Source organism: Chelonoidis abingdonii, chromosome 17, assembly GCF_003597395.2.
Source record: "Chelonoidis abingdonii isolate Lonesome George chromosome 17, CheloAbing_2.0, whole genome shotgun sequence".
NCBI lineage: Eukaryota > Metazoa > Chordata > Testudines > Testudinidae > Chelonoidis > Chelonoidis abingdonii.
In genome coordinates this window covers 32,549,950-32,562,368 of record NC_133785.1, presented here as the reverse complement: position 1 = coordinate 32,562,368, position 12,419 = coordinate 32,549,950, and the positions used below count along the sequence as shown (strand labels likewise).

Sequence of the window (12,419 nt, the reverse complement as noted above, 5' to 3'; positions counted from 1 at the left end):
TAAGGTGCCACAGGCCTCTTCGCTGCTTTTACAGACTAACACGGCTACCCCTCTGATACTTCCCCCTCTTTGTTACTACACAGTGTAGACATTCGGAACACACTGAAAATTTTACATGAACGTTATGGGTCTGATTCACTAGAATGATCAGCCATAAAATCAGCTTAACTAGCCCTGGGAGCATTCCCTTCCTGTAGGGATCGGCTGATGGCATAGGGTCACTGCAGCAGCTCTGCCATCCCTCCCACCCTCTCTGGCTGGCACTGATACCTAAGCACTAGGAGTTATGGTCAAGGCACACACTCTGCCCAGACAGACTCTTGAAAAGCTGCTCAGTTAAGGGTGAGTCCTGAATCGCCCCTGGGAACGGGGCTGAATAAGAGTGGCTCAAAGCCGCTTTGGCTTTTCCCATCTCTGCCTGACCATGCTCCTTTTTCTGCTAGTCTTTCAGTTCAAAGAGAGACTACAACGCTGGCACATCCCACTTAGAGTATTCTCTTCATTTGACTGCTGTAAATGAGAAATAAAGTAAAACTATGTTTTCTTCTCAACATTTGCACAAGCAATGTTGCATCATAGTTTAAAAAATTCCTTAGCGTGCTGTAAATTCATACAGTACCTTAGAAACAGTAAATCAAGTTCCCTGCCTGCATGCATGTCCTGTGCCCCCACAGAGCCTTAAAGGGAATCAGACAGCAGCTCAGTTAAGGTAAAGAGTGGATTTGAAAGGAGAGGGTTGATAGGAAACAGTTGCTTTCTTTATGCCAATGTGGGAGCAGTAGGATATGCAGCTGTGAGTCAGAGAAAAAAGGTTTGGGAAGGAAGCATGGATTGTGTAAGAGAAATACAAGCTGGCTGGCAGACGCTTTTGTAGAGCCTTGGTGATCATGTTGAGTGAGAAGGAAAGAATGAGGAGCAACCAGAGGAGCTGTGGAAAGAAGAAGTCAGATTATTGGATGGCCAAGGACATGCAGACGAGAAGAGGAGGAACTGAGCAGCAGTAGTAGGCAGACCAAGGAGGGGAAAAAAGAGCAAGACCCAGCCTTGCATCTTAGCTACTAGAGGCAGAGTAGGCCATTAATGGACTTGGTGAGGCTGGTTTGCGTGGGGTGAAGTTTTGTGGGGAGCAAAAGGAGAGTTGGCAGATAGGGAATCAAGCAGAGAGAGTGGATAGGCTGGTACAAACAGACTGAAGTAAGGGGAATACAACGGCATGCCTGGTAGCAAAGGGAAAACATCCAGAAAAGAGATTCATTAAAGATAAGAGAAACTGAGGAGGATTTCACATGGATGGGGATATACACTTTCCCCAACACCAGAAATAAACCTCTCTTTTCCTGGGCACGTTCTGTGAGTGCTTAGGCTATCTTTGGATAGTACAGAATCAAGGCTTATCGCTTTGACCATTAAAGCACTTTTTCCCTATCAGAATATTTATAAACCATTAGCTTGTGCAAGGATGGGCGAGTGCAGTTACCTCCAGCTAGAGCTCTGCACTGCCATCGCCATGCAAGCAAGACATTCAGTGCCATCCTTAAACGGGCAGGCAGTTTGAGCCCCAAGCAGAGGGAAGAAGGCAAGAGCCTAACAATACTCAGGAGCAGCAACTCTGGCCAGTTCATCAGGAGTATTGAAGGACATCAGAAACAGTCCAGTTCTGTTCTCAGAAGGTGACTGCAATGTGTGGTCTGAAGCATGGGGTTGGCGATACAGTTCAGGGCTATAGCAAGGACAGAGAGAATCTGCTGGGGAATAATGATCGCACAGCTCCCAGAACAGCTCATGGCTTCATGTTTTAAATGCTAACCAGACAGAATACTTGCCAGAACACATTCTGTGGAGTATGAAGTTTTAAACCATTATGACTTTTTTTTCTTTGTACTGTGGCTTTAAGTTTCTAAGAACTCTGCCTGTTTGCGGAGATGGCAGCCATTTTGTTCTCAGAACTACTGCAGTTTGTTCTGGAAGAAATGCAGACTGTGCTCTCTCCTAGTCAGGGCATTTTTGCTCTCTCTTTGTTTGTTTCCTCAGCCTAAAAAATGAAAATAATTCTGGACTGAAAATATAAGTTGTGTAGATAGAAATCATGTGTTCTTTTTAAAAAAGCTGTGGCATACAGCAGTGTGAAAAAAGAAGGTTGTGTGCGTAAAGAAGGTAAGTCGCAACAGGGCACTATGTGTTGCAGGAGAATTTAACAGCAGAAAGTACCATGTAAGCAATAGAGTTCACTGACTGAATCTGTAAAACCTGTTAAGTTATTGCTGCTGCTGGGCAAATACCTCTGGGCAAACTGGAGACTAGAATCCAACTGGCAGACAGATTATACCAGGGTATCGTTGTTACTTGATAGCTGATGGAAATCCTTTTAGCATTGACTTGTTCCATTCCACCCTTTTCATCAATGTATAAACAGATACATATTACAGGCATTGTTCCCACATGTTCGTTATCTACCACTTGGCTTCTGAAGAAAGCATCCTTTGAAACAAGTGTCAGTGAAACTTGAATAGTCTTTATTTCAGGTTGTTTCTTTCAGGAGAATCTGATGTTTCACTCTAGCTGTTTAGGCACTGGCACCTGTACAAGACCAATAAGAAGACATGTTAAGAGCAGGAAAATCTGGCTTCACCCTCTTCTCTCCGAAAATAAGTGTGCTTATTATATTTAGACAATAACATCAAAATACTGAAAATGTAACAGGAAATTCTGTGGCTGTAATGGTTAAGAAATTTTTGACACCTTGTTGTCTCTTAGAATTCACAGAGCTGTTGGTTATTGCTTGATAAATCAGATAGCCATCACTAACACCACTTAGCCCAGATACAGATCTCATAGATCTCAGAGTGCTCTACAAGGTGAGGAGGCATTCTTATCCTGCATATGGAAACAGATGGGGAAAGAGAGACTATGGAGAGGCTTTAAGTGAGGTGCCAGGATCACACAGTGAGTCAGTGGCAGAGTCCATGTGCCTTGAATCCAAGTCCAGTGCCCTGTCCGCTGCGGGTATTTTACTTCTAGACAGTATGACAGAATCCAAGATACAACACTTCTACACCAATGTAAAAGGGCAGAAGTCTTGAAGACTGCCTATCTTTGCAGCTAAATTAGTCTTTAAATAATCTTGCCACTGTAATAATATTAATAATAATAAAAATACCCCAGTGATGTGAGTTAGGGACATAGTGGCAGCATTAACTTTGAATTTACAGGCAGGTGTCATTTTAAGACCTCTCATCTTCTTGAACATGTCAGGCCAAATTCTTGTCTCAGTTACGCCTGTAATTCCATTGAACATCGTGAGTTTGTACAAATGTAAATGGGACCAAAATATGGCCTGTAATTTAAAAAAAAATTAATACATTGAAAAAAATTCAGAGGAAGTTATTATGAAGCAGGTGTCAATTACTTGAGAAATTGGAATGGCACCTTTTGGCAATTTACTTTTTAGACTGGATCCTCCACACTCTTGCTTATGGGAGTATTCCTTAATCGCACAAGCAATTCCATTTGGATGATGATTTTCACAGAATTTAATGGGCCTGATCACTTACATAAGAACTACAGGATCAGTATTAGATCCTAGAAGAAAAGAATGTTAAACACAATGGCCATGATTTTGAGTGCCTAACCCGAGACTTCTGAAAGGGGCCGGGTTTTCCGAGGTTCAGGGCTCGCCGCTTCTGAAAATCAGCCTCCTTAAAGTATTTCAGGTTGGACACACAAAAATGGAAGCATCCAAAATCATTAGTCCTTTTCATAATTTTGCCCCATAGTTTGTTAAAATGCATAACAGACCCAGATCCTACTCCTGTTGTTGCCAAGAATTTTACCATTGACTTAAATGGGAACAGGTCCAAGTCCAGTCACTGTAGTCACACAGTGGTTCCTAACCTGGGGTGCATGAGATGCCCTTTCTGGGCGTGTGACGAGACATGCCAGATTTTTTTTAGAAGGTAAATCATCAAAAACACAAATTAAGCGCAGGCACGTAAATACAACTACTTTGTTTCATCAAACCTATGTATTTATTAACGTTATACATTTTTAATGATTACTGTAATATACAAACAAAATATATCTAAGTTTAAGGGACACAAGAACATATTTTGATTTTTGATAAGGTGCAAGAACATATTTTGAGAGCCAAAGAGGTGCAGGTTGCAGTAAAGGTTAAGAACCACTGAGTGACATACACAGATCTGGGACCAATATATTATTTTGTTAAATACATGCTGACTGTTAACATTTCATAAATGCAAAACCAAATTCACCATTGCTGTAAAAGGGCCTGTCTCCACTGATTTCATTCCAGTTACACTTACTCACGCCAGAAGTGAATTTATCCCATGGTCTTTCTTATTTGGTTTTATCTATTTATTTAAAAAATTATTTTTAATTAAGATATTATTGAAGGCATTATATGTGCCCTACAGACCAAAACAATACATTAGAGGCCATTTGATTCTATCTGATATGTACTCAGGCAATTTTAAAAATGTGTCCTAGACCAGATAGACCAAAGGAGCTCAGGAGGAGCCACTTCTGCCTGTTTGACAAATTATCAATTCAAAAGTCGTGGCATATGCACTAAATATACCTTAGAAACAGTATATAGACATAGATTAAGGGGCAGTGGCAGTGTCACCATTTGTAACGTCATGATAATCTCAAACAAAGTAAGGAAGAGTTGCAGTAAAACAAACAAACAAACAAACTTACTCCTCTCCCCACTAAAACAAGAACAGTCTCTCATGAGATCTTTTGAGTGGTGAAAGCCCCATAAGAACTTTCCTTACAGGTATGCATTAAAGGCTTCAGTGCGTGAGATGCTGAGCCTCCGTAACTCCAAATCATCTTGATGGGAGCTCATTTACGTCTTGTCAGTTACTAGGCCCCTGTCCTGTGTGTCATTTGGAGAGGGAGTTATGGGAACGCAGGGGACTATGGCTAGGAATAAATGGTCAGTTTTCGGAATGGAGCGAGGTAAATAGTGGCGTCCCCCAGGGGTTTGTACTGGGACCAGTTCTAGTCAACGTATTCATAAATGATCTGGAAAAAGAGGTAAACAGTGAGGTGGCAAAATTTGCAGATGATTCAAGATAATTAAGTCTCAGGCAGACTGCAAAGAACTACAAAAGGAACTCTCAAAACTGGGTGACTGGGCAACAGAATAGCAAATTCAATGTTGATAATGCACATTGGAAAACATAATCTCAACTATACATATAAAATGATAGGATCTAAATTAGCCATGACCACTCGAGAGATCTTGGAGTCATTGCGGATAGTTCTCTGAGAACATCCACTCAATGTGCAGCGGCAGTCAAAATAAGCTAACAATGTTTGGAATCATTAAGAAAGGGATAGATAATAAGACAGAAAATATCATATTGCCTCTATATAAATCCATGGTACGCCCACATCTTGAATACTGCATGCAGATGTGTTCGCCACATCTCAAAATAGATATATTGGACTTGGAAAAGGTTCAGAAAAGGGCAACAAAAATGATTAGGGGTATGGAATGGCTTCTGTACGAAGAGAGATTAATAAGACTGGGACTTTTCAGCTTGGAAAAGAGATAACTAAGGGGGAATATGATAGAGGGCTATAAAGTCATGACTGTTGTGTAGAAAGTAAATAAGGAGGTGTTATTTAGTCCTTCTCATAACACAAGAACTAGAGGCCACCAAATGAAATTAATAGGGAGCAGGTTTAAAAGAAAGTATTTCTTCACACAATGCACAGTCAACCTGTGGAACTCCTTGCCAGAGTATGTTGTGAAGGCCATGACTATAACAGGGTTCAAAAAAGAACAAGATAAATTCATAGAGAGTAGGTCCACCAATGGCTACTAGCCAGGATGGGCAGGGATGGTGTCCCTAGGCTCTATTTGCCAGAAGTTGGGAATGGGCGACAGGGGATGGATCCCTTGATGATTACTTGTTCTGTTAATTCTCTTTGGGGCACCTGCCATTGGCCACTGTTGGAAGACAGGATACTGGGCTAGATGAACCTTTCGTCTGACCCAGTATGGCCATTATTATGTTCTTATGTTAAGGCTAAAGCATTGCACAGGTGACTAAGTAGACCTAGGTTCAGTTCCTGGCCTTTCCACTGGTTTGCTGGGTAATCTTTGGGCAAGTCACTTCATCTCCCTGTGCCTCACTTTTCCCAGCTGTGAAATGGGGATAATGATACTCACCTTGTAAGGGGCTTTGAGATCTATGGATGAAAAGTGCTAGATAAGTATTATTATGGGGTGCAGAACCTCATAAGATTGACCATAAATTGTTAAGGACCCTGCATAATATTTGGAGGATTAGTAATAAATCATTCCTGCAATTATTTGCACCCTAAAAGAAACAGATTTTTACACACACACACACAGTGTCTTCTAATTTTTTTGCTTATCTATTAGTTGAGTCCTTTTCTTTTACCCTTATGATTGTGGGCATACAAAGATTTGAAATCTCCCTTTCGGACTTTGCATCAGTGGTACCATTTCACTGACTACTATTGAGAGGAGTTTTTGATTTGTCTACTTATAAGCTTAAATCAGGCATGACATCTCACTCTATGGGCAGATAACGGTGTGGGTCTTGCCATCCTTGCTCAAAGAACACTCAGTGGGAGCTTTTCCTATATGAGGACTGTAAGCTGGGCTTAATATTCACCACATTTGAAGTAAAACTGTCGTTGGTCATTACTGAGATGTGTAAAGTGTGAATTAAAGTATGAATTCATCTAACAGCTCATAACGGCCAAGGAGGCACCTAACAAACCCTTTATCAAAATTCCATAACATAAATGCACTTAATTTTAAAATGATGATGAATCTATCCAGAAAGCATAGCTGCCAAATCTTCACCAGGCATTAATAATTGCATCTGCAAAATTTGTGGTTGTATTAATTTGCCTGTGCAAGTCTGCATTTGTGCGTATAGAAACACGTGACTAATGCTCAAAATCTGTTTAAAAAAATGCCAACTTGCATACAATAAACACATTTATATGCCTGAAAATGAATATGCCCACAATTTTTGTAGATGCTTTTGTGGAAGCCCTTAAAATAGAATATTAGATTTGATTTGCATTCAATTACAAAGATGGAAATATTTCTCTGTTGCTACCGTTCCGTTTCATAAACACTTACCGGTTTAAGATAAGCGACGTTACTCTGACGAATGTCATTTAAAAGCTTTTCTCTTGGGGTTATCTCAACCAGGGGAGGTGGTCGTTTTTTTGGAACTGGTTTAAGAGTCTTGATCACATCTTTGATATTTGTTTTTTCAGCTGGTTCCACGTATTCTGGTATAGTGGGCTTGCGCTGAGTTCTCTTGAGTTTGACCATTTTGAAGGAGGCAGGTTCCTCACTACTCTGTTCTTCAGGGGCTGGCTTTCTTGCATGTTCATTTTTCCTGCTCATGGGCATAGTTTTAGGGACAGGTGGCGGCTTGGGGGCTTGTATTGAGCTACGCATCCTTGAATCAGGCATTGGTCCCCCTAGCATTTCCCACATCCCAGGAGGCAACCCTAGTCCATTTTCTAACATGGCTATTAACTCTCTCTGCTGTTTTAATTGCTGCTGTTTTTGCTCCTCCTGCCTTTTTTGTCTTTGTCTGTCAAGATTTCTGCTGAGCAGATTGGTAACAACCATCCTGGGGCCTGGAAGTTCAAAGTGATAGCCCATCTTCAGCAGTTTAGGATTGGCTTTCAGAAGCCTGGCAATTTCCATTTCAGCTTGATGGCCCAACATGTTCCTCTGATTGTGAAAGCGCAGTTCAGTTAACGTCTCATTATACTGCAGACATCTCATGATAGCAACGATTCCCTTGCCTGAAATAAAATTTGAATCAATATTTAGAGTAGTGATGCTTCTGTTTTCACGTAACATGTTGGCCACAGCAAAAGCTACGTTGTCATCAGCTCCCACATTGGCTAAACTAAATGTTTTTACATGCTTGTTTTTTTTCATGGCGTTCACAAAGTCCACAAGCATTTCCTTTGGGATGTTTTCAACGTTGTTCAGGTTGAGTTCCTTCACATCTGGATCGTTCTTCCAGACCTTCTGCAAGCTCTCATCTAAATTGGTTTGGTTTCCTGAAGGTCTTGCACTTAACTTAATAAAACTAGTATCTACAGCTAACTTCTTTGGAATTTGTAGTTTTGATACTTTCTTCTCATGGTTTTCTTGGTTTTCTTGATTTTCTTGATTTTCCCCTGATTTTGTACATAGCTTCTTAGTTACCTGATCACTGTTGCTGTTTTTGTCTCCATATGGCTTCTTCATTCTTGATTCTTCTTCATCATCTTCCTCCTCCTCCTCCTCTTCATCATCGTCATCTTCCTCATCGTCATCGTCATCTTCCTCCTCATCATCATAATGCTCCTCCTCATCTTCTGTCTCTTTATAGCTTCTCTCTTCATTTGTTTCTCCCGATTGTTGTGCTGAACCAGGCTTGGCCTGTTCGACATGTTCGTTTTTGTAATATATTTCTTTTCTGTCTGCTTCTGTAGTATCATCTAGCATTTTTTGCTTAGCAATATTGTCCATATCCCCAGCATTTTCTTCAAACTTCTCTGCAATGTGTCTCTAAAAAAGACAAAATGCTAATAGCTGAAATAATTTAAAATGGTTTTGTTACATTAATTATGCGCTGAAATAAAATGCGACAAATTTCCTCCTCTACCTTGGTGAGTCCTGCGCTTATTGGCAGATTTGCTCAGCTCAGTGATCTTCCCCACAGTCTGGGTCAGCTCCTCCTGTGTCTGATCAGGAGTTGGGAGGTTTGAGGGGAACCCGGGCCCGCCCTCTACTCCGGGTTCCAGCCTAGGGCCCTGTGGATTGCAGCTGTCTATAGTGCCTCCTGTAACAGCTGCATGACAGCTACACCTCCCTGGGCTACTTCCCCATGGCTTCCTCCAAACACCTTCTTTATCCTCACTACAAGATCTTCCTCCTGGTGTCTGCTAATGCTTGTACTCCTTAGTCCTCCAGCAGCACAGCCTCTCACTCTCAGCTCCTTGTGCCTCTTGCTCTCAGCTCCTCACACACACTTCCACTCCTCTGGCTCCCCGCTCCCTGGCTGGAGTGAGCTCCTTTTTAAACCCAGGTGCCCTGATTAGCCTGCCTTGATTGGCTGCAGGTGTTCTAATCACCTTGTTTGCCTGATTTGGTTCTAGCAGGTTCCTGATTACTCTAGTGCAGCCCCTGCTCTGGTCATTCAGGGAACAGAAAACGACTCACCCAGTGACCAGTATATTTGTCCTCTACCAGACTCCTGTACCCACTGGCCTGGGTCTGTCACAAAATGTATAGCAAATGGATTTAACATATCTGTTTTTCCTCACATCATGTATAAGAGAATGTTTTTAGAAAAAAGAAACAGCGTTCATAGTACTTCTGGCCCAAGTGTGAATGAACAATAATCCCTTACTTAAATACTGTTATACAGCAGTCTCTCATATAAACTTTCCAAGAATGCCAATAACTTCTTTCACATTTCTGATCAAAAGTCTATTGATGTCATGAGAAATCTTTCTATTGACATCAATGGTAGATCAGCCCTAATTTTTTCTGATATAACAATGGGTTGTCTATTGCATTTCTAGGAAACTTTTGTTTTTCATGTAGCAAAAAACTGGAGATACATTTGTAGATATTGGCTCTGTGGCTCAGTCTAAAGAAGACCAAAGAGGAGAACATCATAGTAACGGGTAAAACTATTAGTGTTCAAGCCTTAGAAGTCTAGGCTTCTGTGTAGAGTATTAGCATTAAGTGGGCACCACTGGGGATGTAGGTGAATATTAGTTGAACTGCTTTTGTGTTCTGCAGTGGGAAAGTGGTTTCTGAACACTGCTTGAAGCAAGGGTTGTGCTTTTAGCATCAGTAATGACATCATACTGGCCTCTGCTCTGTTCCTGCCAGGACGGTTACCCAGTTTCCCTGAAGATCTATTTCATATACAATTTAATTTTCTTGTCCCTTCCTCATGATGGGTAAGAACTGGATTTTACTACTCAGGACCCATTTCACTTTGTCTGCAGCTTGCTATTAGTAAGCAATTAGACAGCTTAAAACTCCCATGGACTCCAGTGAGAGTTTATATATAAATAAGGAGTGCAGGATCAGGCCCTTTGTACGTACAAGAGTAAGGGATACAGTTGGTGGTGGTGGTCCTGCCCCACTGAGACCAGGATTGGGACCACCGTGACACTTAACTGCACTTCTCCTTTGTACCAGTGGAGGTTGCTATTTGTCAAATTCTGAAGTGACAAAGTAGAGGATGCTGAAATATAAATTTTTGGAGTTTTCATATGGATTTAACTTGACTCAGCTGGGAATGAAACACACAACCCCCAACTCTGGAATACAGGCGAGTCTCATCTGACGCTGGGGTTACGTTCCGATGTCAGTGTGTAAAGCGAAAATCGCGTATAGTCAAAATTACATTGAGTGTAATGGCGGGTGAAATCGCCCACACTACAGGTACAGTATTAAAATTGTTATTTTTCTCTCTTTTTTTTGTTTTTGCTGACTGCGCAAAGCTGAATTCACGCATGTTAAATGTGCATAAGATGAGACTCCCCTGTAGTTCAAATCTGGATCCAAACTGTGCAACTCAGGCCCATCTCTACTTTGTACAATAGAGGTTAAAGAAACCTCAACACCTTTCAACATCCCAAAGTATAAAAGGAAGCACATTTATATATGAACCTGTTAAAGGCCAACAATGATCGAGCAACAGCTTATCTTCTTTGTAAACAGCTCCTGGGACACTAAAAATTTTACTGGAATTCAGGGATATACAGTGCTGACATACTAGAATACAACCATATTATATAAGGTTGGACTGATAGTAAAAAGTCACACACTGTTTCTCCCTCGCGTCATTTAAAATTCCTACAAGTCCTAATCCAGATGTATTTATGCAAGTACATCCCCCCTTGTATTCAGTTGGAGCTTGGCCTGCATAAAGACTATGGCCCCAATTCAGCAAAATATTTAAGTATGTGCTTAACTTTAAGTCAATTGGACTTAGGAATGTGCTTAAGTGCATTGCTGAATAGGGTTGGACTCTTGAATCAGAGCCCACCCTAAGACATACAACTGGACCTTAGTTCCATTAACTTGGCTGATTTACATCTGCTGAGTATTTGGTCCGTGAAGTTTGGGCTCATAGTCGCTAGTGACTGTAACTCACAATCAAAAAGACAGATATTTTCAATGTGACGTTGTTATATTAATTATTACTATTATTATCTGATTTTAGAGTTTATTAAGCCCTTCTAGTTATATTAAAGTTATCAGGGAAAATCACACTAGCCAATATATATATTCTTATATATATTATGGAGAAATAAAAAGCTTGACTTCTATTTTGTGATTTTGCTTTTCTATGGTGATTTTTCAGTCAGAGGTTTTGATGAAATAAAAACGTCATTTTCTTACATTTGAAAATGTAGTTAACAATTTAGGGCAAAAAGTAAAAATAAAAACCCTGAGGTAATCTTTCAAGTTACATCCTATAGTTATACAGAATTCTGAAACAAGATTTGACTGAGCTTAAATTCATACACTATACTGTGCTTTAATTTGTAGAAGGAACTGACAGAGAGGAAGACAAAAGCATCAAACCTATTGTTATGAAGGCCCTGATCTTTGGCAATATACTCTTACAATAAGTCTTATAGCAGATGAATAATAAACAGTTGTGATTCTCGCTTATTACCTCAGATGGCAAGAGGGTGACGGGAACTCTCTCATCCTCTAGCATGCGTCTTGATGCCTTCTGCCAATACAGGTAATCAACAAGAGATCTGTGGTCAAAGTTTCCCGTTGGAGGTTTTTCAGTCTGATCTTTCTGTATCATTCCAACTGGGACTCTTGGGTCTGGAGCCATGACCTCCATTTCACATTGGAGCTCCCTCAGCTCTTCAGGGGATAAGTTTCCTAAGATTTCATCTTCATCGATGTCCTCAATTCTGACTTCCTGGTTAGAATTTTGGCTGAATTCAGACATTTTCTTAAACCTGCAGAAAACAATTTATAAAACGCTGTGCTACTAATGGTATTACACGCTGTTAAATTCCCACATTCATGTTTTTGTCATGGCCCGTGGCAGAACTGGATCTCAGTGTGTGAGAGAGACAGTAGGACTAAAGCTTTTACTAAGTCTATATTAAGCTGCTGCACTTGGCTGGATAAAGAGAATTTATGGAGATGCTGCCATGCTCCATTTTCAGCAACTTGTCAGCTGTGCAAACCCTTCTGACATTTCAGCACAGCTGGTATGTCTCTTATTGCGTAACAGAGAAAATGATAGTTTTATAGAGGATTCCCTTCAGAGGATGACTTTTAAATCTCATCATATTGATTAATCTGCTATATATACAGGATGAATTCACATTTGTGC

At 40.7% G+C, this 12,419-nt stretch overlaps 1 protein-coding gene across 1 annotated transcript; it reads right to left on the bottom strand.

Moving 5' to 3' along the window:
• Positions 1–482: 482 nt before the first annotated feature.
• LMOD3 (leiomodin 3) lies at positions 483–12,185 on the bottom strand. Its single transcript, XM_032772849.2, has 3 exons — positions 11,736–12,185; positions 7,157–8,596; positions 483–2,577 (listed from the first exon to the last, which is right to left on the bottom strand). Exons 1-3 carry the CDS (start codon positions 12,024–12,026, stop codon positions 2,551–2,553), a joined length of 1,758 nt encoding a protein of 585 aa, XP_032628740.1. The 5' UTR covers positions 12,027–12,185; the 3' UTR covers positions 483–2,550.
• Positions 12,186–12,419: the final 234 nt, after the last annotated feature.